The 25,967-nt window shown below is 60.0% G+C and overlaps 2 protein-coding genes across 5 annotated transcripts; one reads left to right on the top strand and one right to left on the bottom strand.

Annotated features, from left to right (window-relative positions):
• Positions 1–1,656: 1,656 nt before the first annotated feature.
• On the top strand, positions 1,657–8,872 carry LOC142004360 (protein FAM200C-like). Of its 3 annotated transcripts, XM_074981970.1 has the most exons (6): positions 1,657–1,668; positions 2,127–2,259; positions 2,683–2,809; positions 3,363–3,476; positions 3,961–4,427; positions 6,587–8,872. In XM_074981970.1, exons 2-6 carry the CDS (start codon positions 2,236–2,238, stop codon positions 8,510–8,512), a joined length of 2,658 nt encoding a protein of 885 aa, XP_074838071.1. In that variant the 5' UTR covers positions 1,657–1,668; positions 2,127–2,235; the 3' UTR covers positions 8,513–8,872. The 3 variants fall into 3 exon arrangements, with proteins under 3 accessions (XP_074838071.1, XP_074838069.1, XP_074838070.1); XM_074981968.1 differs by lacking the exon at positions 1,657–1,668 and having other exon boundaries at positions 1,727–2,259; positions 2,604–2,809; XM_074981969.1 differs by lacking the exon at positions 1,657–1,668 and having other exon boundaries at positions 1,728–2,259.
• An 8,754-nt stretch (positions 8,873–17,626) lies between these two features.
• On the bottom strand, positions 17,627–23,485 carry LOC142004370 (zinc finger protein RFP-like). Of its 2 annotated transcripts, XM_074981986.1 has the most exons (8): positions 22,752–23,485; positions 21,626–21,721; positions 20,434–20,667; positions 20,130–20,152; positions 19,341–19,456; positions 18,925–18,984; positions 18,464–18,590; positions 17,627–18,149 (listed from the first exon to the last, which is right to left on the bottom strand). In XM_074981986.1, the coding sequence occupies exons 1-8, from the start codon at positions 23,166–23,168 to the stop codon at positions 17,978–17,980; spliced, it is 1,245 nt and encodes a 414-aa protein (XP_074838087.1). In that variant the 5' UTR covers positions 23,169–23,485; the 3' UTR covers positions 17,627–17,977. The 2 variants fall into 2 exon arrangements, with proteins under 2 accessions (XP_074838087.1, XP_074838086.1); XM_074981985.1 differs by having other exon boundaries at positions 17,627–18,590; positions 22,752–23,477.
• Between the last annotated feature and the right edge of the window lie 2,482 nt (positions 23,486–25,967).

Below are 25,967 nucleotides of genomic sequence, written 5' to 3'. Positions count from 1 at the left end.
TTGGGGCCCATAGCCACACTGGGCATCAAAATGGCTTCCGGACCCAATATAAAAACCCAGTGATGCAACAGCCAGCTTCTCTCACATGGTCGTTAATTGCCATTTGCAGAGGAGATAGTCACATTTCAGTTCACGCCTCTACCCAATGGCTGCGCCTCTTGCATTTATCAGACACCGGTGCACAGCTCTGACTAGCAAATTAAGAACTGATGTTTAAAACTAATGCCCCCGGTCAAGGAACTATTACGTACTAGTTGGGCGTTTACAAACGTACAAGTCACAGGCCTCCTCCAATGGGTACAGGTCCTATGTCCAATATCAAAAATGCCGTGGCAATTCGGGCGAGGAAAATGGAAGTAACAGTGAATCTCCTGCTCGGGGAAGCTTCCAACAGGCACCTCTGCAAATCCAGCACGACCCGTGCACAAGACTCCCGCGCCCTAGCTTGGACAGAGCACTTGTAGGAGCAGGGCGCTCAGTTTCTCCGGCGTGACCAGCAACACGCTGTGCAGGGCAGAACGAGGGACAGTTGTGGGGACGGTGCCGGGGTGGCTGTGGAGGCGCCTGTACTCCCCCAGGAGCGCGCTGGCGTGTGAAAGGTGGGTACGGACTGACCTGCGCGGCACGGTGCTGTGCGAGTCCTTGGGCTATTGGCTACCTCTGCCCTCGCGGAGGGACTGTCTGCAGCTCGAGCCTGCCGCCCACAGGGGCGCTCAACAGTTAAAAGGAGTCTGGAGGGGCAGCGGGCAGGGACCCGCCTGGCTTGAGAGACCCCCAGGGGCTCGGGCAGCTGGGCCGGCCAGGATCCGGGGGCAGCACTGCAGACTGAGGGGGAGGGCAACGTGACCCGTGACCCCCGGGGCTATTCCCTACCGCCGCCGCAGCGCGCAAGCCCGCAGAGCCCCACAGCCCCCGACAAGCAGCGACCACGTGCTCAGCAGCGCCCCGCTCTCCGCTGCCACAGCGATCGCTGGCCGGACGCGCGTGAGACGCTGCAGCCGTAACCGGGCTCTGCTCAGCGCGGCGCCGGTCCGCGGGCCCCGCAGGGCGCCCACCAGCCCCCGCCGGCCGGAGCCCAGCCCGGAGCCGCTGCCGGGGCCGCGCTGCCGCCCGAGCCAGCAGGAGCACCCGGGCCGGGCCGCCCGCGCCGAGGAGGGGAACGGAACGGAACGGAACGGAACCGGGCCGGGCCGCCCGCGCCGAGGAGGGGAAGGGAACGGAACGGAACCGGGCCGGGCCGGGCCGCCCGCGCTGAGCCGGAGCCGGAGCCGGAGCCGGGACCAGCCCGGCGCAGCCACGCCCGAGCTCCACCTGAAACGCCCCGTCCCACCACTGGAACCAGCCCCGCCTGCGTCACTTCCCCCGCCCATGTCCGCCCCCAGAGGCATCCAGCCCCGCCTCCCTTCTGCGTCACTTCCGCCCTTTCCCGCCTCTGCTTCGTACCCGGCCTCGGGCTTCACCCCTGGCTCCGCCCCGCGCGAACGGGGGCGGGGGGCAGAGACCCCGCCCCCCCCGGCAGCGCTCGCGGCTCGGGAGACGCTGCGCATGCTCAGTCCCGGCCGCTGCCCGGGGGCGGGGCCCGACGCGGCTCGAGACAGGCGGCGCACGGGGCCAATGGCAGCGGGGTGGGCGGGGCCCGCGCAGGGCCCGGGCTGGCGCCGCTGGGAGGTGAGGCTCCGCGGGGCTCGCGTTGGGGGCGGGGGCGCCGAAGGGCTCCGGTACCATCGGCCTCCGGGGTGCGCCGGCCCCGCCCCGCCCCGCCCCGCCTGGGGAAACTGAGGCACGCTCGGCGCGCGCGCGACCCCGGTCGGGCTCCGGGAGCGGCGGCGGCGGCGGCGGCTGCCCGGGGGGGGGGGGGTCTGCTCCTCTCCCGGGCGTTCAGCGGGGGACGGTCCGCCGGGGCACGTGCGGCGCTGGGCCCCGGCAGCAGCGGGACGGGAGAAACGCTCCTCCCCGCGGCGCGGCGCGGCGCGCGGGGCTCGGCAGGTCGCTTTAGCGCGTCCCCACTGCGCGCTGCATCGACGCCCGGCAGGTCGCTCGCCGCGGAGTCGGTCGGGACGGCAGCGGGACCCTCCCCGGTCGGCTCGGGCCGGGCAGAGTCACAGAAGGGCCGTGTCTCTCTGCAGGGGGGGCTGGGGAGCAGGGGGGCTCAGGTGGCCCCTTCTGACCCCTCCCCCAGGCAGGCGGAGGAGACCCATCCAGATCACCCCCTCTTCCCGCGGCCAGGGCAGGGCCATGGCTGTGACGGAGCCGGCTCAGGTAGGAGACGGGCGGGGAGCCGCTGGGCGCGGGTGGGAGAGTCTGGGTGGAGAAACCTGCTGATTTTCTGAGCAGCCCATGGGCAAGGGGTGACCGTCCCGTCCCCCCACGTTTCTCCGACGGGACCCAGCTGGGAAAAGGGCCCATTCCCCTGGGGCCATAACCAGCCGGCGGCCAAATACCCAGGGAAGTGTCGGGGTTCTGCTTCCCGTAGGGACCTGTGTCTAGTGGGGTGACTCCAGCACTGGGTAATGAGCAGACCCTGCCCTGCTCCCTTTGCTGGGGGGGCGGGGCGGGATCTGTCTCTCTGCCCATCCCTGAAGCCCTCTGGTTGCTCTGAACAGGCTGGGCTGGGCTTCTGCGGCTTCAGCCCTCTCAGGGGTTTCTCCCATGACGAGTGGTGGGCGACTCTGGTTGTCTCAGGTGCCGGTGACCTTCGAGGAGGTGGCCGTGTATTTCACCCCGGGCCAGGGGGCTCTGCTGGGCCCCGCTCAGAGAGCTCTCTACAGGGACGTCATGCGGGAGAACTACCAGACGGTGACCTCGCTGGGTAAGGGATCCCATCGCCTCGGTGGGCCGTGTGTCTGACGCGGGTCAGGTTCTCCCCTGCTCTGAGAGACTGGACAGGGATGGGTTCCGCTTGCCCCTCCGCTCCCTCTCCCATGAGACCGGGGGTCACACCCAAATGGCCGTGCTGAACCATCCCCGCCCACCCCGCTAGCTGTCAGGCTGGAGAAGCCGTGCGTTGTCCTGTCAGTGGTGTCTCTCACCGCACGCTGCCTCCTTGTTCCCCTCCCTCCTCGGGACTCGCCCCAGCTGCGGGGAGGGCTCTGGGCTCCGGGCTCTGCAGGTTTAGAGCTAGGGAGGGGATAACTGCCGAGCCGTGTGTGTGTCAGCCTGGCCTCTGAACGCTCTGCTGGGCCTCACAATTCCCCTTCTCTCCCCGGAGGTCGGCCTCTCCGGAGGCGGCTCAGGGACCACATTCCTGTCCTCTTGGGTGCCCCGTTGCCCTGCCCAGCACAAGGCCATGTGGAAAGCCCTCTGTGACAAACGCCCCTCGGTCCTCCTGTCCCAGAGCTGGTCTGATTTCACTCCCTGCGCAGGGTTCCCCGTTCCCAAACCGGAGCTGATCACCCGGCTGGAACAAGGGGAAGAGCTGTGGGTGCCGGATCTCCAGGCTGAGGAGGAAACTGGGAACCCGGGAGACGCCAGCCCAGGTGAGGGCTGATGTAGAATCCATCTGGTGAATCCGGGGAAAAGCTGAAGATTCCAAAAACGGAGGTCTCAGTAACGGCCCTCGGTTCTTCCTCCTGCCCTGCAAGGGCAGTGACATTGCTCACGGCTTCTGCCAGTTTTCCCTGCAAGCTGCGCGCTCGTGCGGCCGCTCAGGAGAGACTCAGATGCTGCCCAGCTAAGAGGCAGAGCGCCCCCCGCGTGTTTGATTTCTCCTGACGGTGCACAGTGCTCATATGCTGGGGCCCAGAACGTTATTCTGCACCAGGACGACAGAGGAGGAATGTTGCTTTGCACCCAGCCTGTGGGCTGCAGGCGGTTCCTTCCCTGCGAGTGTTTGGGTGGGAGGCAGAGGGACAATCCGATTCCTCAGCCTGTGAGACTTCGGTGGGCTGGGATTTCCCTCGGCGCTGTTCCTCTGTCCCCAGCACAGGGACTCTTGTCCTGACTGTCTGTCTCTCCCTCCAGGTGATGAGCGAGTGAGCGAGAAGCAGGAGGCCGCCCGACAGCAGGACGTTCTTTGGGAATATGAGCCTCAGGGGACCTGTGTGGGACGAGCAGAAGGGAATTTTTCCCAGTGCGTGGAGCAGGGAGAAACCTGGGGAAGTTGGCCCAGGACGGAGAGGCTGCTGGGAAGGGCCCCAAGGGAGCAAATGAATGAAGCTGTTCTGTGTGGGGAAGGAAACCAGCACCTGGCAGCCCAGCAGACGGACCCCAGAGAGGAGAAGCCCCCGGAATACCTTGGCTATGAGGGATTCGTTGTGAGCCCCCAGTTTGTGTTCATTCAGACAGTAGGTACTGCAGAGGGCCCCGTTCAAAGCCTGGCCCATGGGCGAAGCTTCAGTAATCATCCAGATCTTAGCAGCTGTGGGAGAAGCCACATGGCAGAGGAGCTCAATCAATGCCTTGAGGGCGGAAACTATTTCTCATTCCCGGTAAGCTGGGGGGCTGCTGCCAGCCAGGTGGGCTGGGGGGTTCTGGGGGCACAGCTGGGGGGCTGCTGCTGCTGGGGTGGGCTGGGGGGTTCTGGGGGCACAGCTGGGGGAGCTGCTGCCAGCAGGGTGGGCTGGGGGGTTCTGGGGGCACAGCTGGGGGAGCTGCTGCCAGCAGGGTGGGCTGGGGGGTTCTGGGGGCGCAGCTTGGGGGCTGCTGCTGGCGGGGTGGACTAGGGGGTTCTGGGGGCACAGCTGGGGGGCTGCTGCTGGTGGTGTGGACTAGGGGGTTCTGGGGGCACAGCTGGGGGGCTGCTGCTGGCGGGGTGGAGTGGGGGGTTCTGGGGGCACAGCTGGGGGGCTGCTGCTGGCGGGGTGGACTAGGGGGTTCTGGGGGCACAGCTGGGGGGCTGCTGCTGGCGGGGTGGAGTGGGGGATTCTGGGGGCGCAGCTGGGGGTCTGCTGCTGGTGGTGTGGACTAGGGGGTTCTGGGGGCACAGCTGGGGGGCTGCTGCTGGCGGGGTGGAGTGGGGGGTTCTGGGGGCGCAGCTTGGGGGCTGCTGCTGGTGGTGTGGACTAGGGGGTTCTGGGGGCACAGCTGGGGGGCTGCTGCTGGCGGGGTGGAGTGCGGGGTTCTGGGGGCACAGCTGGGGGGCTGCTGCTGGCGGGGTGGAGTGGGGGATTCTGGGGGCGCAGCTGGGGGGCTGCTGCTGGTGGTGTGGACTAGGGGGTTCTGGGGGCACAGCTGGGGGGCTGCTGCTGGTGGTGTGGACTAGGGGGTTCTGGGGGCGCAGCTGGGGGGCTGCTGCTGGTGGTGTGGACTAGGGGGTTCTGGGGGCACAGCTGGGGGGCTGCTGCTGGCGGGGTGGAGTGGGGGGTTCTGGGGGCACAGCTGGGGGGCTGCTGCTGGCGGGGTGGACTAGGGGGTTCTGGGGGCACAGCTGGGGGGCTGCTGCTGGCGGGGTGGAGTGGGGGATTCTGGGGGCGCAGCTGGGGGTCTGCTGCTGGTGGTGTGGACTAGGGGGTTCTGGGGGCACAGCTGGGGGGCTGCTGCTGGCGGGGTGGAGTGGGGGGTTCTGGGGGCGCAGCTTGGGGGCTGCTGCTGGTGGTGTGGACTAGGGGGTTCTGGGGGCACAGCTGGGGGGCTGCTGCTGGCGGGGTGGAGTGCGGGGTTCTGGGGGCACAGCTGGGGGGCTGCTGCTGGTGGTGTGGACTAGGGGGTTCTGGGGGGCTGCTGCTGGCGGGGTGAAGGACTTCTGGTCGGCTGCTGGAGGGGCTCCATGACCCAGCCAGCTTCCCACGTCTTCTGGTGGGGCTTTGTGCCATAGTCAGACTCCCCATTGGCTCCCAACAGTGGGGCTCCCCAACCCCCCTGGGCTCCTGCCACTGGGGCTCCCTGCGGTCCAGCAAGCTCCACTGTCGTGCCAGACGAGAGTTTCAGCCTGGCTGTAACGCTGTTCCTGCGCGTCGCACTTCCCCACCGTGCGCTGACCCCGTCCCCTTGGCAAACAGGAGAAGGCAGGAGGGGGGTGGGGCAAAGGGGGACCCTGGTGGGGAAGAGCCTGGCCCAAGAGGGACCATGGCAGGGGGTCGCTCAACAGCCGCATCTGGGCTCTGGGTCTGCGCTGCCCCCTTTCTCCTGCCCAACCGGGGAAGGTGACCTGTAACCGGGCAGCGGCGCACTGGGAAGAGAGAGACCCTGGCAGAGGGGCACCTGGGCTCTGAGCCTGGGCCACCCCATCACTCCTGCCCCACAGCCCTGAGTCTGAGGGGTGGGTCTGTCTCTTGTCTGCCTCCCTCTCCCCTCGGGGCAGGTGGATGTGCACAAACAGCTGGGGTCAGGGATGTGTGACATCGCCTTCAGACAGATGGGGGGCAGCCGGAGGCGGGTGGGGTGTGTCTCCTGCTGCATATGCTGGTGGGGGGCAGCCTGGGGCTTCTCCCTTTCTCCTCGCATACACCAGTGAGGAGGGGGATGAGGGGCGCCTTTCCTTCCATCGGGCGGGGCGAGCCCGGCATTGCATTCCCCTTCTTTGAGCCCTTGCAGCCCTGCTGCCGGGCTGGGGAGTAGGAGGCAGGCAGTAGAGAGTTTATTCTGCTGCCCTGTTTCTCCCTGGCTAACTCACTGAAGGGCATTTGTGTAATTCTCTGTCCCTCCTTAGGAAGCACAGATACACTTCAGTGGGTTGATCGAGGAAACATATACCGAGCTCCTGGCAGCTGAGAGAATGGGTTCTCAGCAACTCGTGGCAGTTTCCAAGAAAGCCAAGTTAGATGTTCGCTCCTTTCAGTCTTCTTGGACAGAGGAATACGGGTTTGTTCAGCTCATGGATCGTGCTCTGTGCGCTCTGTGTTACGAGAGCGTCGTTTGCCGCACGTCGAGCGTGCGGCGACATTTTCAGACAAAGCACGAGAAGCACTTCAAGGATGAGGCGGACAAAGCTGAGTGGATCAAATGGGCCATCGTCAGGTACGAAAAACAAAGCAGTGCCTTCGGTAACTTCTCCGCCGTTAAATGTCAAGTCACCGAGGGAAGTTACAAAGTCGCACGTTGCGTTGCAAAACACAGGAAGCCGATCACAGACGGAGAGTATATAAAAGAGGCTTTCCTCAGTTGTTCTGATGTCCTGTTCAATGACTTGCCAAATAAAGACACGATCCTCTCCAGGATAAAAGACTTGCCGCTGTCAGCCAGGTCAGTGGAGAACTGCGTGGGAGAGATGGCAGAAAACATTACCAAACAGCAGATGGCGGCATTAAAAGATGCCGCGGCATTTAGCGTCGCTCTTGTGTGCGTGGACATAAATGACGTCCCACGGTTAGCGGTTCTCGCGAGATACTGCGATTCGGACACGATTCGGGAAGAGCTGTGCTGCCTGAAAGCCGTGCGAGGCACAACAGCAGGGGAAGAGATAGCAAAGGCGTTTGTGAGTCATTTTGAGGAAAGAGGAACGGATATCACAAAAATATTTTCTGTGACTACTGACGGTGCCCCGGCTATGGTCAGATTTGTAAAGATCCTTGAGGATCATATTGGCCACCCGACGGTACGTTTTCATTGTATTATTCACCCAGAAAATCTTTGCGCCAAGATTTCTCGCTCTGAGCTCAATAACGTGATGGCGACAGTGGTGAAGATCGTGAATTTTCTTCTTGCTCAATCTGCCCGGACGCATCGCCAGTTTCAAGCGCTGCTGGAGGAAATGGGCGGGTGCAGGGACCTTCCTCTGCAACGCGGCGTCGGCTGGTTAAGCCGTGGAAAGTTTTTGGCACGCTTCGTGGACTGTCTTGAGGCGCTCAAGATCTTTTTGGCAGAAAATGGTCAAAACTACCCTGAACTGGATGATGACCAATGGGTCACGCAACTCAGGTTTCTAACAGACATCACCACGCACCTGAACGAACTCAGCCTCAGTCTGCAGGCCTCAGGCCAGACCGTGGTGGGTCTCTTTGGACATTGGAAGGCTTTCGTGGCGAAACTTGCTGTTTTTTCTCGGGATGTTGGCACCTTGACGTTCCACTATTTCCCACATCTTAGAGAGCTGTTGAAGCATCGCGCTGTCAGTGTTGCGGAGATTCAGCTGTACCTACAAGAACTTACGTTAGAATTTGCTGCCAGGTTTCAAGATTTCCAACGTTTTGGCCCAATGTTTTCCTTTCTCATCAATCCGGACAACTTTGCTGCCGATGACCTGGATTTAACGGTCTTCCAGTGGATGGGTGTTGAGGATTTTGAAATGCAGCTCATTGAATTGCAATGTTCAGACTTATGGGCCTCGAAATTTAGGGACCTGCGTCGCACGCTCGAAGCGACTGGGGCAGATCATGGGGGCTGTGTCATGTCCTGTTGGAATTCCCTGCCTGTGCAGTTCTACTGTTTGAAGAAAGTGGCGTTTTCCCTGCTCTCAGCCTTTGGCTCAATGTACCTCTTAGGACAGATATTTTCAGGTATGAAGACAGTTCTTTGTTCCTCCCGGAGTCAGTTAACAACTGAGCACTCAGAGGCTTCTTTGCTGCTTCAAGTATCAGACTACAAGCCTGAGACCAGGGAACTTGCCAAGGCAAAGCAAGGCCAAGTAGCCTGCTAAACAGTAAAGCTCTGCACCTTAATTTATTTCTTAATGAAGCTGTTGTAAGTTAGGGCTCTTAGTGACATTAAAAATTGTCACCGGCCCCCAGACTGTCCGTGGAGAGCCAAAATGGGACCTTTTGACCTCCGCCTCGGAAACTCATCCCAGCTGTGTAAGTGCTCGAAAAGCAGGGCAGGGAGGAATGGGCTTTTGTCTTGCCTGTAGGATTCCTCCTCCCATGTAAAAATCCTCGCTTGCTCCCTGGGACCAGCTCACCGAACACTGCAGTGAGATTTCAGCCATGGGAGGGAGGTGTGCTATTTTTCGTGGTGCTCTCCGGTGTGTTTTTTACCTGAATTAAATAAGTAGAGCCTTGTATGGAGAGAGAGAGATGTATATTTATTTAAAACCCAGAAAAAACGCTCCTCCCTGGGTGCTTCTGCAGCAGCCGTCTGCGCAGGGGGCCCAGAGCTGTCGGCGGTCGGCTGTAACTGACACCGGGGCACAGCCTGTTTTTAGCTGGGAGTTAAACCTCTTGGTTCCATTTTATGTCCTGTGAGTCTCTCTCCTCAGGCACAACAGGCAGCGAAGGCCGAGGCGGGTGAGCTTTTCCTGCACCAACTTCTGCTGGGGAGAGACCAGAGGGGACAGTCAGCCGGTGCGCCCTAGTGTGGGGCAGTGGGGAGGAAGTGACTGGCTGAGGGTGGGGCCTTATCCCTGTCCTTTCCTCTCCTCCACACTCCCTGCTCTGCCCGAAGTTGAGGCTGGGAGCCAGAACTGCTGCAGCCAGGAGCCCCCCTCGCACGTGCGGCCTGCAGGAAATCCTGGATGGAGAGGTCAGTAGCAGGGCTGGCAGCTGGGACGTCGGCACACGAGGCCAGCGGCAGGGAAGGCCCCGGCACTTGGGGACGGTGTCAGGAGAGCCATGGGTGTGGGGTCAGCAACAGGGCAGCCCTGGGCATGCAGAGCTGGCAGCCAGAATCGGTCACCAACAAGGGCTGTCCCAGCCTGAGCCTCCCAGCCCGCACTCCACCCCCCCCCCACACACACCCCCACCCTCTGCCCTGAACCCTCACGCACCCCCACCCCTGCCTTGAATCCTCACACCCTCCCGCCCTGAGCCCTCACACACACCCCCACTCCTACACTGAACCCTCACACACACACCCTGTCCTGAGCCCTCACACACCCCCACCCCCTGCCCTGAACCCTCACACACACCCCTGCCCTGAGCCCTCACGCACCCCCACCCCCTGCCCTGAACCCTCACACACACCCCTGCCCTGAGCCCTCACGCACCCCCAACGCCTGCACTGAACCCTCACACACACACCCTGTCCTGAGCCCTCACACACCCCCACCCCCTGCCCTGAGCCCTCACGCACCCCCAACCCCTGCACTGAACCCTCACACACACACCATGTCCTGAGCCCTGACACACCCCCACCCCCTGCCTTGAATCCTCACACACACACCCCTGCCCTGAACCCTCACGCACCCCCACCCCTTGCCTTGAATCCTCACACCCCTCCCGCCCTGAACCCTCACGCACCCCCACCCCTACACTGAACCCTCACACACACACCCTGCCTTGAACCCTCACGCACCCCTGCCCTGAGCCCTCACACGCACCCCCACCCCCTGCCCTGAACCCTCACGCACCCCTGCCCTGAGCCCTCACACGCACCCCCACCCCCTGCCCTGAACCCTCACACCCCTCCCGCCCTGAGCCCTCACATGCACCCCCACACCCTGTCTTGAATCCTCACCCCCACCCCCTGCCCTGAGCCCTCACGCACCCCCACCCCCTGCCTTGTTAATCCTCACACCCCTCCCGCCCTGACCCCTCCCACGCACCCCCACCCCCTGCCCTGAATACTCACACACACACACACCCTGTCCTGAGCCCTCACACACCCCCACCTCCTGCCCCGAGTCCTCACACGCACCCCCACCCCCTGGCCTGAACCATCACGCACCCCCTGCCCCGAGTCCTCACATGCACCCCCACTCCCTACCCTGACTCCTGCATCCCCTCCCACATATCTCCAGCACACTGACCTGACCTGACCCTGCAGCTGATTCCTGCACCCCCACACCCCAGTCCCCTGCCCCGAGCCCCCTGTACTTCAACCCACATGCAGCTGCTTACAGGTGCACTTGTGTTTCACCCCTGCCCCGCTCCTTGAGGCCTCTCAAGGGAGGGCTGGGTTGTGATAGGGCAGTAGCTGTAAGAAGTGTAAGTGACCCCTGGGAGAGCCAGGATTTCCTGGGTCCTACCTGCCTGCAGCTGCAGAGCAACTGCTCAGACGCCAGAGGGGTCTCTTCGCTGGGAAGCGCAGCCCCTTTGGTGTTACCCCAAGAACCATCTGTTCGCCTGCGTGACCGAATCTCCACATTGGAAGGTCACCCATTGAGTGTAACGTCATCGCATGCCCGATGTCCAGTTAGCAGGCGCTACATTCAGAACAGGCAATTATCTATCTGCCCACCAGCTCTGCCTTTTCTTTCTTTAGGTGTTCCCCGTGATTATTGGGGGGCCATGTTATTTTTGTGGGTCCCCCTCCTAAGGGGAGACCCTTTAGTTGTGCCCATCCACTCCCTTGGTTGTCCCAAAACAAGCTGTGCCTAAGCTGAGAAAATACTTTCACACAGATATTTGCATGCAGGGAGTTCCTCTTCGAAGGCTTTCTGAGCAGCCAGGCTTTGAGCGCCATTAATTTCCCTTTAACGAATAGCGAAACACAGAACTTGTTTTTCAAACTCAAACAGTTTATCACCAGCAAGTCTGCGATTTCCCCCGTTTGGGCCTTCTCCCAAGAGCCAACAGGCAGGCAAATCTCAGAAGCGAGAAAGCTGAGCTGCGCTCTCCTTTCTGATGGACGTTGATTTCCCTTTTGGCTCCTCGGGGCCTATTCCGCAGAACAAGAAACCACAGTGCAGTAAAATCACAGGGAAGTGTCCCCTCGGGTTTCATTAATTGGGAAGGGTCGTTTAGAACAGAAGAGAGTTGCCATGAACTGGTATAGGACTCGGTTATTCTCTGCTTCTGTGACTTTGACTGGAAAGCAAGGACACGAGAGAGAGAGAACAACTCCTACTAAGCAAAGGGACAGGTTGGCCCCACGTGGGGAACCTGGGCAGAAGCTTTTTGAAGGCAATGTGGTCCCAGCCATGTCAGGTGAGGGGCGGGAGAGCTGACTGTTTGCTCTAGGAGGGGCCTGAAGGACACCTGCAGGTCCTTGGGGTGCTCCAGGGTCTGAAGGAAACCATGGGAGGGGTCTGGGAGAGCCCAGGAGAGAGCTGGGGAGAAGGGCTGGTCACTACTTGGGCTGCTCTCTGAGCTCCCAGTTGGGGGTGCAGCAGCTTTTTTCAGGTGGGGAGTTCTGAGCTGTGCCTCCCTGCAGCTGTTCGTACTTCTCGCTGCCCAGGCTGGGGTCACACCTGGGGTAACTCTCCCTCCCTGTACAGATCGGATGCCAGGAGAGTCAGCAACAGGGCCACTGCTAGAGACAGCTGTGCAGTCCCGGGCTAGCCATGTGTCATGGGGTTCAGGGGTCCCCCGGCTGCAGCCAGAAGTGACTCTCGCTCAGCAGGCGGAAGAGGAGGTTTATTAGGCGACAGAGATGTCCCATCTTGCAGCCAGGAGTGGTCCATCTGACCCATGGTGGGGAGAGGAGATCTCACCCCCCCAGGGAAGCCCAGGCCTGGAACTCCTGCCTGGGGCAAGACCTGCTCTGGTCCTCTCCAGCCTCCCCACTGCTGCCCCCAACTGCTCCCATTTCTAATTCCAAAACCAACCAGCCAAATTCCATCTCTCCCTATGGCTCCCGTTACCTGGTCGCCCAGGTTACAAGTGACCGGGTCTGGTTGCCAAGGTTACCCCCAGTAGCAACCCCACACCCTGTGCTTTCTCTCTCTCTCGCGCGTGCGCGTGCACGCACACACACACACACACACACACATCTATCTATCTATCTATCTATCTATATCTCCCCTCCCCACCCACTTCCGGATGAACTGAGCGGGGTCACTCAGTAACCTGGGGAAGTTCGGGGCCCTCCCTGCGTGACAGGGTGTCGGCTAGGGTGGTGTTGTTCCCCTTGACATGGACCACCTCCGTGTCACAACCCTGCAGGAGCAGACTCCACCGCAGGAGCTTGGCGTTGGCTCCCTTCCCATCAGGCAGCCAGGTCAGGGTGAGCATTGACGTGGAGTTGGACCCCTGGTCCATAAGCACCTCCTTGGGGAACCCCACCCTGCTGAAAATGGACAGCAGCGCATCTGCCACGGTGTCAGCTTCGATAGAGGTCAGGGCCCCTGCTTCTGAGTAGCGAGTGGCAAAATCTACCACCACCTGGATGTGTTTCTTCCCAGAACAGGTTGACTACTGAAAGGCCCCACTGTGTCCATGGCCACTTTCTGGAAAGGCTCCTCTATGATGGGCAGTGGCTTCAAGGCGACTTTCCCTTTGTCTTGGGCCTTCCCCACCCTCTGGCAGGGGTCGCAGGACCAGCACTACCAATGGACAACAACAAAGGCTCCTGGCCAGAAGAAGTTCTTTAACAGCCTCTTCCTGCTGTGGTGGATCCCCTGGTGTCCAGCGAGCAGGACGTGGTGGGCCAGGTACAGCAGCCTGCGCCGGTACTTTTAGGGAACCACCAGCTGCCTCCAGACACCGCCCCATGGCTCCGCTTTGTGTGCGGGAACCCATTCCCAGCCCAGGAATCCCTTCTCCCACAGTGGTGCTGTAGGGCTGAGGCCGGCCGGTTCCCTCGGCTTCGGCAAGGCGGGATGGCTCCGCAAGTCAGCCTGGACCTCTGTGGCTGGGGAAGGGGTGGGAGCTGCTTTCTCCTGCCTGCCTGGCTCCAGGACCAGCGGCCTGTGACGGGCTGCTCTTGCAGGCCCCATCTCCCGAGGTAGACCTCTGCCGCTCCAGCAGGGCATCCTTCCCCGGCCCTGGGGACAGCACCCCGCACTGCCTTTGCCTGTGGGTCAAGACGAGGGCTCAAGGATGGTCACCTGGCCAGTGTCCCAAATAACTCCCCACTAGTACATCAGCAGGCAAAGAATGGCCCACGCCCATCTCCCTGGGGCCCTCCTTATCCCCCCCTTCAGGTGCACCCTTGCTATGGGCACCTTGAAAGGGGGCCCACCGATTCCCATCACAATTAGGTGGGCGTTGGGCACTAGCTGTGCGGGTGGGGCTGTCACCCACACAAATTTCTTTAGCCCTTCCACACTTCAGGGACACACCCCATCCTTAGGGCTCGAGGCAGGGCCCTGTGTCAGCTTTTTATATTGAGACTGGAAGCCATTTTAATGCCCAGTGTGGCTATTGGCCCCAAGTATCATGTTTGCGGGGGGTGTGAGGTGTCCAGTGAAAGCTGAGGATGCCCTGAAGCTGTGTGATGGGTTCAGGGGTCCCCAAGCACTGCACCCTGGCCGCAGGCTGGAGTGTGATGGGTTCAGGGGTCCCCAAGCACTGCACCCCGGCCGCAGGCAGGAGTGTGATGGGTTCAGGGGTCCCCAAGCACTGCACCCCGGCCGCAGGCAGGAGTGACTCTCACTCAGCAGGTAGAACAGGAAGTTTATGAGGCGACAGATGCCCAGTTTCTCACAGAAGTGTCAGTGCAGCAGTCAGAGACGGTCATTCCAACCCGTCCTGGGGAGAGGAGCCCGAGGGGAGCCCCTCTGGGGTGTAGCTTCCCCCCTCGCCAGGCTGGCTCCTTCCAGCTCCCTCCTCCCCCCAGCTGCCAATTGCCGCCTCCCATTCAAACCCTGCTCGGCTCCTCCCTGCTCTGTGTTCAGGGCAGAGGTGTTACCTGCCAGCCTAGGGTACAGCCCCAGGGTCATCCTTAGCCACTGGGCGCTGCTCTGCTTGTCTCACACACATCCAGCCTGACTCACAGGCACCCCCTACTCCCATCACAAGCTGCGTGCGGCTCACGGCTGTGCCATGTGTGTCGGTAGCTACAGATTTTAGCTCTGTGGCTGTGTCAGAAACTGTTTCGGTGCTGAGCGTCACAATGGGAGGTGCGAACGGCCCAGCCAGGACAAATGGACTATAAACAAAGGCTCACACAGCTGAAGCCACATCCCCGATGCTTGGGACGTGTCCATGGGGCGCAGCCCAATGGGCAGGCGACCTGGACTGAAACAAAGGACCAGGTCCAGTTCAGCAATTGGTGACTGGCTCCTGGGACTCATCCAATGGCAGTTTGCCAGAACAGCCCACCTGGGTCAGGTGGGAAGGGGGGGACCCTCAAGGGCCTCAGGGAAGAAGAGACTTTGTCCCTGAGCAGAAGAATGCAAGGGGAGACCCAGGCTGCGGACTCAGGCATGTCTAGGTTGGAGCATTTGTCTTGTTCTCCAAGGGCCCATGTGCCAGGAGGTAGACCCCGGTGGGCTGAAGCTCCTCTACTTTGAAAACAGAATCCATGTGACCTGAAATGAACTGTCAGAGACGTTCAGGAATCAGCAACTAACATGGCTGGCTGCAGCGGTAGTTCTGACAGTTTTGCTCCAACAATTCTTCTCTCCAACCCTGTTGTTTTTTTTTTTTAATTAATAAACCTTTCCACACTTAGATTTACAGAACGGGCGGGCGTGTTGTTTCGAACAAGATCCAAGTATATCATAGAAGAGTAGGACTGGCAGGGACCTCGAGAGGCCATTGAGTCCAGCCCCCTGCCCTCATGGCAGGACCAAGCACTTTCTAGACCATCCCTGAAAGCCATCTAACCTCTTCTTAAATAGCTCCAATGATGGAGATTCTGCCACCTCCCTTGGCAATTCGCTCCAGTGTTTGATCACCCTGACAGTTAGGAACTTTTTCCTAATGTCCAACCTGAACCTCCCCTGGTGCAATTTCAGTCCATTGCCTCTTGTTCTATCCTCAGAGGCAAGGAAGAACAAGTTCCCTCCCTCTGCCTTATGACACCCTTTTAGATACCTGAAAACTGCTATCATGTCCCCCCTCAATCTTCTCTTTTCCAAACTAAACAAGCCCAATTCTTCCAGCCTTTCTTCATAGGTCATATTCTCTAGACCGTTGATCATTCTCGTTGCTCTTTTCTGGACCCTCTCCAATTTCTCCACATCCTTCCTGAACTGCGGTGCCCAGAACTGGACACAATACTCCAGCTGAGGCCTAACCAGCGCAGAGCAGAGCGGGAGAATGACTTCTCATGTTTTCTTCACAACACACCTGTTAATGCAGCCCAGAATCATGTTTGCTTTTTTTGCAACAGCATCACACTGTTGACTCATATTTAGCTTGTGGTCCACTACAACCCCATATATATTGAGCTGGGGCTGGGCCCTTCGGGGACTGGCCGACTATGCGCAGTGTGGGTGAAACAGGTTTAATAACCGCTCACATGAATTTGGGGGTTGTTGGTCTGGGCTGGTAGAGCAGCTGGGAAGTCTGGGGGTTTGCTTGTGTGGCTTCTGGCTGGCCAGTGGGGCTGGCAGAAGTGCTGTTGTGGCTGGTTGGCTTTGCTTTAGCGAGAAGGAAATCCCAGCCTGGGGCTGTAAGTGGCCCGCATTTGAAGCAAAGATACCCTGGACTGATTTCTCTAGCTGTGCCCAGAACCCCTGTCCTATCAAATCCTGTTAATTTAAACCCGCCCCGCCCCATCTTTCCCAGTCCTGAGGGCTCAGGGCGTAATTCCCTGCAGGATCTGTGCCACTGAAAAAGCCTTACACAGCAATAGTCTTATTCTCGATTTAGTCACACGTACCGAGAAAGCAGAGCAGACGCTGAGCACACTGTCGTGCTCACCAGTCCTGAGAAGGCAGCAGCCATCCCGCTGGGACAGACAACGTCACACTGGTTGCTGGTTCCTGCACCTCCGTGTCAGGCAATGCTGGTCTTGGGCACCCTCCCAGGCTGTTCCCTTAAGGCTTTTCCCTCTTCCACCCAGCTTCCCCCCCTGCCTTCCTTCTTCTCTTCCTGCTTTTTCCTTCCTGGACCCCAGGTTAAGTCCTGAAACTTGCGTCCTACTCAGCTCTCCCCTGACCAATTATTTCAGTACATTTTACTAACCCATCATAGCCCACCACCTTCGCTGACTGACACCTAGCAAAATGAATTAGACAGCAGGGGGGGAGCAATTACAAACCAGCCAGAAAACAATAGAGCTGTGAAGCCACTCACAGAATGGGCCCCCCCGCCCAGGCTCAGCGATGGACAAGTCGTTCCTTGCCAGACGAAATGCTGTTGTTCTCGAAGCTACAGGCTAACTCGGCCGCCTCTCTGCTATTGTACTGGGGTGCAGATGTGACCTGTTGCTCCACAGTTCCTGGCAGTTGCTGTTTGTTCCAGCTGCAGAAGGGCTCTAGCCTCTTGGTATGGCTAGCGAGAACCGGTACTGGTTATGCTGTTAGTGCTGGCTGTAACCAATGGGTGGTGTGGTGCGGTGCACCCTGGCTGGCAGCTGGAGCCTGTAGGTGTGCATGGTGGTCTGTGGGTTTCCAGTATAGGGTGGTGGTGATGTGACTGTCACCTATTTGAAGCGTCCCACACATGCTGCAGTGGAAGCTCTAGTTCTATCCTTCTAGGAGGCGTTTGCATATCCATGTGGATTTTAATGGGCTTCGAAATTCAGAAGCTGATCATTTTGGGAGGGTGGTGTCTCTGCAACCCCTGAATAAATCACTGACTTCTACCGTTGTATAGTAACAGAGAGGGAGCCGGGCTAGTCTATGTACTATCGAAACAAAAAGCAGTCAAGTAGCACTTTAAAGGCTAGCAAAATAATTTATTAGGTGATGCGCTTTCATGGGACAGACCCACTTCTTCAGATCGTAGCCGTACCAGAACAGACTCAATATTTAAGGCACAGAGAACCAAAAACCATAATCAAGGAGGACAAATCAGAAAAAAAATGATCAGGGTGAGCAAATCAGAGAGTGGAGGGGTGGGGGGGGGAAGGTCAAGAATTAGATTAAGCCAACCTCCCCCGCCACCCCTCCACTCTCTGATTTGCTCACCTTGATCATTTTTTTCTGATTTGTCCTCCTTGATTATGGTTTTTGGTTCTCTGTGTCTTAAATACTGAGTCTGTTCTGGTACGGCTACGATCTGAAGAAGTGGGTCTGTCCCATGAAAGCGCATCACCTAATAAATCATTTTGCTAGCCTTTAAAGTGCTACTTGACTGCTTTTTGTTTTGATTCTACCGTTGTGTGCCCCAGCTGGTGTTCTGGTCAGCAGAGACTCAAATCCCCTGCGCCTCTGTGCGCCTGCATGAGTGGAGAACGCCAGACCAAAGCCCTTTCCATTCATTAGGAATGTTCTACTTACAGAAAGCGGGAGGGTTTGGGTCACCTGGGGAGTGAGCAGGTAAGGTCAGGACAGAGACAACGTGCAAAACCTGCGGGAATCTCATTCAAGGCATTAGAGCGGCTGCACTTTTAATGACCCGGTGAACTCAAGAGCCGGATTGGATAATGACTGGGCACTCACGCGGCCCGTTCACTAGTCCTTCCCTGCTCCAGGGGGATAGGAATTAGGGTGACTGACGCTAGAGAGGTGGAGTGCAGGGTGCCTGGAAGGTGCCTTTTCCCCAGGTGTCAGGGGCACAGTCTGAGCTGGGACTGTTCGCTCTGAACCCACAGCCAGGGGTGGATTCTCTCCCCACGGAATGAAGCTGGCGGGAAAGTGAATATTAGGGCGTCGGTATCAGCATCCAGAAATGTCACCAGCCCCTGTTCATAGTCCAGACACACCCGCATCCTCCTGGGAACCCAGCGCAGGGGCAGGGGGGTCTTAGGGGAGGTGAGCGCCTGGAACTCACCCCACCACTGCTCCACAGCCCAGATCCCCCACTCAGGGTTAAAGCCGATCAGGCCCTTCCTCCTCACAGACTCTCGGGCCACCCCCACGGCCCAGACTATTTCACCCCCCAACTCCACCTCCCAGCAGTGTCTCCCCGACGTGAATCCCTCAAGGCCCAGCACGCACTCCAGGGTATCGAAGCGCTCTGGGCAGTTGGACAGCCGTTTCCACTGGTGGGCCCATCGGACACTTTTCTGCCCCTCAGACAGGAGGAGTTCAGGGTGGGCCGTGACTTTATCCAGAATCACATTCACTGGGGAGAGAGGGATGCAGAGGGTTAGACCCAGAGACCAACGGCCTGGCTGCTTGGTCCGATGCCTTTTGTACAGAAAGGGTGTGCGGCTATCGATGGACCTCACAGGGTCGGAGTTAAGGGTGTTTGGGTGATGGGGCTGGTGACCGGCAGGGGCCTCAACTCAGCAGCAAGGCTGGTGTCGGGTTCTCTGACTTCAGCTTGGGAGCATCTTAGTAATGTTTCTGTTTTAGGGCTGCTTGTGCCGTGGCCGGTGTTGGCTCGGTTGACAACTCTAACTACAAGTTCGAGAAAATATTTTCGTGGGAATTTTCTTATAACCTTAAACTCTCACCCTGGGTGTATGAGCCTAGCGCATTCTCTCTCTTTCTCTCCATTTCAGCTGGCAGGGTCTCTAGACGGGAAAGAGAACATAATTGAGCCATTAGAATCTCATCTTTATATCGTACGAGCACGTTGCTTGGGCCCTTAAGAAGGGGCTGAGGGCAGGAGCTGGGTGTGTGGGGTTTGTAGGCATCAGAGCTGGGGCATGAGGAGGGGCTCAAGGCAGGGGGTGGGTTTAATCCATGTAGATGCCCACTTTGAAACTTTAAAGGGTGCGATCCATAGTCTATGCAGACTGAAGGATGCCTACCACTAATATGCATTAAAGTTACATAACCTAATTATGAACCCTTTGGATAGAGCCCAGGTCCTCCCACGTGCTCAGAGACTCTCCTCGATTCCCTCTCCTGGATCTCATCTCAGTACCTTTGACCTTTCTCAGAGTCGCCATTAAAGCAACAGTTTTCTGGGAGAAATCACTCAGTCTCTTTTCCAGTTCAGGAGAAACCTCTACCGGCTGCTGAAACTTCTCCTCTTCGCACCTGGAGAAAAGCAATCTCTGGTTATATCTCACTGAATGACTCACGAGGCTCTGGCTTGTGATAGCTGTTGCTTTACTGCTCTAGAGTTAAAATTCTGCCAGCCACAGAGCAGATGTCGCCTGGGCCGTGGCAGTGCAACGATCTCCCCAGAGTCCAAGGAATGTTGCCCAACCTCACCTAGAGACAGCCGATTTAGGGTTAAAAGGAGGGTTGGTTCTCCTAGGCCAATTCACTCCTTGGCACCCAGGCTGGCAGTCTTAGTAGACATCTGTCAAGTGGGAAGTAGGTGGACTCACCAACTCCCCCACCCCACCCCAGCATGGACACAAGTCTCCACAGAGGCCTTCAGGTAGGAAAGACCTTTGCATACTGCTGCCCTAGACAGGGCTGAAACCAATGCCTGAGAGGTGATAAGCCCAGAATCCAAAGGCAGCCAGTCTCTAGGAAACAGTTGAGGTTAATGGTCTTTTCCACAGGGTGGACAATGCCAGATTTGTCTACAAAATGATGAGAACCTCAAGATTAAATTCACCAGAAAGAACCGTACCCGAAAGGTGACCCTGCACCAGGCATTTGGCCATGGAGCCCTGCCAAGAGCTGGTTTTTGACATGGTCTCCAGGCCCTTCCCCAGCATTGTGGAGTGTAACGGGAAGGGAAAAGGAGCCACAGTACCTGCTCAAGGTGCTTCTGATATCCTAGAGGGGAGAAAATGAGAAAAAAGAACCTTAGACTCACAGGGCAGATGCTGGGGATCCCAGGAACAAAGGACACCTGGCCTTGTCCTCACACCCATTCATGGAATGTCCTATCAGGGCTTTCCCATTTCTTGTAGCTCTTTACAGAGCAATAAATACGGACATTTCTGCACTGCACACACTGAGTTTCCTTGGAAGCTCTGGGGCCAGGCACGTGTCCAGGTTTCAAGAGCTGTACTGTCCCTGTGTTGAGGTCTGAGAGATTTTTAACTTAGTCTCACCTGCAGGAGTTCGCTCCCTCCCGGCTTCTGACACAACCCTTCCAGCTCACTGATCCACCCGCTGCGACGGGAAATCTCCTCTGAGCATTTGGTGATCGTTTCATTCCGTATCTTTACAACCTCCTCATCCAGCGTCTCCAGCTGGGCCAGCAGGAGTTGCTCCTGTTCTTCCAGGAACTGCCGCAGCTGCTGAAACTCGGCCACGATCGTCTGCCGCTCGGTCTGTGCCAGTTTCTGATAATGGAGAAAAAAGGCAAGGAGAGGAGGACAGGTCCGTGATGAGCCTGGTGTCCTGCCATGACCTTTCTGTGCAATCTCTAGGACTTTGGAGGTTTGACTACATCTCCTGGCTACTAGGCAGAGGATCGTCTGATATCGTCCCATTTGGCCCCAACCTCTCTTACAGGCTCTGACCCATCCATAGGCTGAGGTGGGACAGTTGCCCCAGGCCCCAAGCTTTTGGGGGCCCCGTGGCAGCTGTCTGTGGATAGCTGTGGGTAGGATTACTCGGGGCACAGCCAGGGGTGGTGGATGGCAGAAGCAGCATCAGGACCTCACCTTCCCTTGGCCTCCCCCAGCTTCACCATGCAGCCAGCAGCCTGCTCCACTCTGCCTCGGCCTCCCAGCTCACTGAGCCTTCTCTGCAGCAGTGGGAAACAGCCTTCACCCCCCACTGCAGCACCGCTGGGTGAGCGCAGGGGGCTGAGGGGAGCCGACCCTGCAGATACAGCAGCTGCCGCCACCACTTTGCCCTGCCCCAGGTAAGTACTGAGCCCGCTGGTCGGGAAGGGAAGGTTGAGGGTGCGGCGGGGAGGGGCAGGGCCTGCAGCATGGGATGAGGGGGTTTGCCCAGGGCCCTGTGCCTGGGGCACGGGGGGGGGGGGTGTTGCCCTGGTCAGTTACCAGCTCCCACAAGGCCAGGCTGCCTCCTGGTCCCCCCCGACGCGCATGACGCAGTTTGAGTTACGGGGAGGGCGCAGGAGAACGCCGCTCTCACAGGTAGGAAGAATCGCGTACCCAAGTAGCCAGAGGTGAAAGCATCTGCGCTTTAACTCAAGTAACTTTTTCCCCCCCTCTGCCCAACACACACACATATTGGCCTGTGGAACAAATACACAAAAGCCCACATTCAGCAGCACCAGGGAGCCCCCCCAGGCCATGTGCTGGCTGGTTAAGAACAATGGGAGACTACCTGATATTCCTGGAGTCTCTTCTTTCCAACCACGTTGAATCTCAGGAGCTTTTCTCTCTCTTTTCTCAGAGTCTTCAGGTGGGTCTGGATTTTCTCCTGCGGAACCGGACATGTTTGGGTGGGTTTGAATTTGCAAGTGGGGCAGGGGGTGGGGGAAGCTTTTCTCACCCACACGACATTGAGGCAAACAAGCACACAATGCTACATCCTACTCATGACCGGCAACCCTAGTAGGTTTGTGATAGCAGAGACACCAAGGAAGTAAAGCCTCTCTCACAGAGCCCGGGAGTAGCTTAGCTTTGTACGCTTGGGAATTATTTGCTCCAGTTTCCTCCACTGAATTAAACCAGCCGTCGCATCCTTGGATTTTTCTGTGTGAAAATACCTTTTACAAAAAATCACTGCTAAAGAGATCCCAACCCCAGAAGCTCCCAGGGCCAGAAATATGGGCTGGATTCCGAAATCCAGTTCAGCATCTGCCCTGAGTCCCTGAGTGCCCTGAGTCCCAGAGGATGGGGCTGTCTGAAGGGTCTACACACAAATGCCAGCACCCTGGTAGGTGCTGGTTTGTGCCAAGAAGGGCTGAGCTTCAGCACGGCCACGTCCCACGCTCGGCTCAGCTCCTCCTTTTCTGTCGCTCGGTACAGAGCGGGGCAGGGCCGGGGTCCCGCACCTCTGGGCAGCTGCAGTCCCACAGTATGGGGCCTGCTGCCCACGCTGGGGCTCCATCCCTGGGCCCGAGGGGCAGCTGGCAGGCCCTGGTCTGAGGCACCCGTCCTGCCCAGCCTCCGGCTGAGCCCTGGGCTTACCCAGGACAGGCAGCGCCTCACCTCCCCGGCTGTGTGAGATGGGGCTGGGGTTCCCCTTCGCTTGCCCACACCCACCCACACACACACCCACACACACACACACGTGAGACCAGCCGGCCCCTATTGCTTTGCAGCAGCCTCGTCCCCCACTTGCACCAGCTGACTGGCCCAGGCCCCGACTGCCCTCCAGCCCAACCCTGCCCCTGCTGTGCCCGCTGCCGGTACAGCCACGGCCGGGGGTCTCGTCCCAGTCGTGAGGAAATTAACCAGTAATTCAAAGCGCCTGGCACTGGTTCCCACGGGGCACCGACTCCTACCTTGTACTGCTGGACAGCTTCCTGGATGGGCACCGCCGGGTGAGAGCGGTGCGCCTGGGACTCCCTGCACACCACACAGATGGGGGTTTGATCCTCTTCACAGAACAGTTTCAGAGCCTCCTGGTGGTCCCCGCACACCCCATCCCCGCCTGCGCCCTGCGCCAGCTGCAGACTCAGCCGTTTGGCCAGCTCTAGGACAGTGGCCAGCTGCCGGTTGGGCCGGAGGGGCAGCTGGGACACCGTCTCGCTGCACTGGGGGCAGGAGGCGGCTGCCTGGGGGCCCTCCCAGCACTGGCTGAGGCAGGCTCGGCAGAAGTTGTGCCCGCATGGCAGAGTGACCGGGGCTGTGAGACACTCCAGGCAGATGAGACATGTCGCTTCCTCCCCCAGACTTCGCAGAGGGCTCCCCGCAGCCATGGCTCCCTCCTGGCTGGGGAACTGGTTTCGTTTCCTTTTCCTGAGCTGGAGAGCAAGGCCCCGCCTGCAGCAGCCCCTGGGCGTGTCTCTGCCACAGCAGGGCTGCTTGGCTAAACAGGGCTGCTGCGGTGGGTTGGAGCTGCCTGGCGCAGTTCTCAGCCCCCCCAGGCCTGCTCTGCAGGGACCTTACTGCGGCCAGCTCCCACCCGCCTGGCTCCTAAGCCCCAGCTCCCGCAGTCGCGGGGCAGGCAAGACTCCTGCTCCCCTCCCACGGAGGTTTCTAACTCCCTGGCGCTCCCAGGCCCGAGGTGCGAGGATGGAGCTGGGAAGTGCCAGGGGCGCGGTGCCTCCTGGGTTCCTCGCTTCCATCCCTGCAGGGGCTTCCCTCTCGGGGCCTGGCTCCTGGCAGGACCTGGCCTGAGGAGCTGGGGGTGGGGAGGGGAGCTACTGCTCCCCTCGGAGAACCCGGCCTGCGGGAGGGCAACGGGACAGGGCCAGAGAGTACCCGGAGCAGCGCTTCCCCCCAAGCAGCGGCCAGTTGGCGCTCAAGGCAGCAGGGCCGTGACGGGGGAGGCAAGTGAGGCTGAGAGGGTGAGGTTAGCTGGGGGCAGGGGGAGTGGTTTGGGGATGTGTGTGTGTGTTCAGCTCCTCAGCACCAGATGCTACCCACACAAATTTCTTTATCCCGTCCACACTCAGGGACACACACACCTTCACCCAGGTCCTTGGGCTCAGGGCGTAATTCCCTGCAGGGCTGCAGGGTCTGTGCCGCTCGCAAAGCCTTACACAGCAACAGTCTTATTCTCGATGTAGTCACACGTACCGAGAAAGCAGAGCAGACGCTGAGCACACGGTCGTGCTCACCAGTCCTGAGACGGCAGCAGCCATCCCCTGTTTGCGTCCTGGGGAGTGAGTCCTCCTAAAGGTGTTTCTTCTTCCCCCCTTCCTTTCCTGCTTCATGTTCTTTCCTTCCTGGGCCCCAGGTTAAGTACTGAAACTTGCGACCAGCTCAGCTGTCCCCTGACCCTCACTCCCAGCCCCCATCTGCCCCCCCCCGGGAACCCGGGCAGTTCCCTCACTCCCAGCCCCCAGGGAACCCGGGCAGTTCCCTCACTCCCACCCCCATCTACCCCCTCCCGGGAACCCAGGCAGTTCCCTCACTCCCACCCCCATCTACCCCCCCAGGGAACCCGGGCAGTTCCCTCACTCCCATCCCCATCTACCCCCCCTGGGAACCCGGGCAGTTCCCTCACTCCCATCCCCCAGGGAACCCGGGCAGTTCTCTCACTCCCAGCCCCCCGTCTACCCCCCCCCCGGGAACCCAGGCAGTTCCCTCACTCCCATCCCCATCTACCCCCCCGGGAACCCGGGCAGTTCCCTCACTCCCAGCGCCCATCTGCCCCCCCCGGGAACCCGGGCAGTTCCCTCACTCCCACCCCCATCTGCCCCCCCCGTGGGAACCTGGGCAGTTCCCTCACTCCCAGCCCCCATCTGCCCCCCCCCCGGGAACCCGGGCAGTTCCCTCACTCCCAGCCCCCATCTACCCCCCCCGGGAACCCAGGCAGTTCCCTCACTCCCAGCCCCATCTACCCCCCCCGGGAACCCAGGCAGTTCCCTCACTCCCACCCCCATCTACCCCCCCCCCGGGAACCCGGGCAGTTCCCTCACTCCCATCCCCATCTACCCCCCCCCAGGAACCCAGGCAGTTCCCTCACTCCAACCCCCATCTACCCCCCCCCGGGAACCCGGGCAGTTCCCTCACTCCCACCCCCATCTACCCCCCCCGGGAACCCGGGCAGTTCCCTCACTCCCACCCCCATCTACCCCCTCCCCGGGAACCCAGGCAGTTCCCTCACTCCCAGCCCCATCTACCCCCCCCGGGAACCCGGGCAGTTCCCTCACTCCCACCCCCATCTACCCCCCCCCCCGGGAACCCAGGCAGTTCCCTCACTCCCAGCCCCATCTACCCGCCCCCGGGAACCCGGGCAGTTCCCTCACTCCCATCCCCATCTGCCCCCCCCGGGAACCTGGGCAGTTCCCTCACTCCCTTCCCCATCTGCCCCCCCCGGGAACCCGGGCAGTTCCCTCACTCCCACCCCCATCTGCCCCCGCCCGGGAACCCGGGCAGTTCCCTCACTCCCTTCCCCATCTACCCCCCCCGGGAACCCGGGCAGTTCCCTCACTCCCACCCCCATCTGCCCCCCCCGGGAACCGGGGCAGTTCCCTCACTCCCTTCCCCATCTACCCCCCCCCCGGGAACCCGGGCAGTTCCCTCACTCCCATCCCCATCTACCCCCCCCGGGAACCCGGGCAGTTCCCTCACTCCCATCCCCCATCTGCCCCCCCCGGGAACCCGGGCAGTTCCCTCACTCCCACCCCCATCTGCCCCCCCCGGGAACCCGGGCAGTTCCCTCACTCCCAGCCCCCATCTGCCCCCCCCCGGGAACCCGGGCAGTTCCCTCACTCCCACCCCCATGTGCCCCCCCCCCAGGGAACCCGGGCAGTTCCCTCACTCCCATCCCCCAGGGAACCCGGGCAGTTCCCTCACTCCCACCCCCATGTGCCCCCCCCCCAGGGAACCCGGGCAGTTCCCTCAATCCCATCCCCCAGGGAACCCGGGCAGTTCCCTCATTCCCACCCCCATCTACCCCCCCCCGGGAACCCGGGCAGTTCCCTCACTCCCATCCCCCAGGGAACCCGGGCAGTTCCCTCACTCCCACCCCCATCTGCCCCCCCCCGGGAACCCGGGCAGTTCCCTCACTCCCATCCCCCAGGGAACCCGGGCAGTTCCCTCACTCC

This window comes from Carettochelys insculpta, chromosome 31, assembly GCF_033958435.1.
Source record: "Carettochelys insculpta isolate YL-2023 chromosome 31, ASM3395843v1, whole genome shotgun sequence".
NCBI lineage: Eukaryota > Metazoa > Chordata > Testudines > Carettochelyidae > Carettochelys > Carettochelys insculpta.
This window is presented reverse-complemented; position numbering and strand designations above follow the sequence as displayed.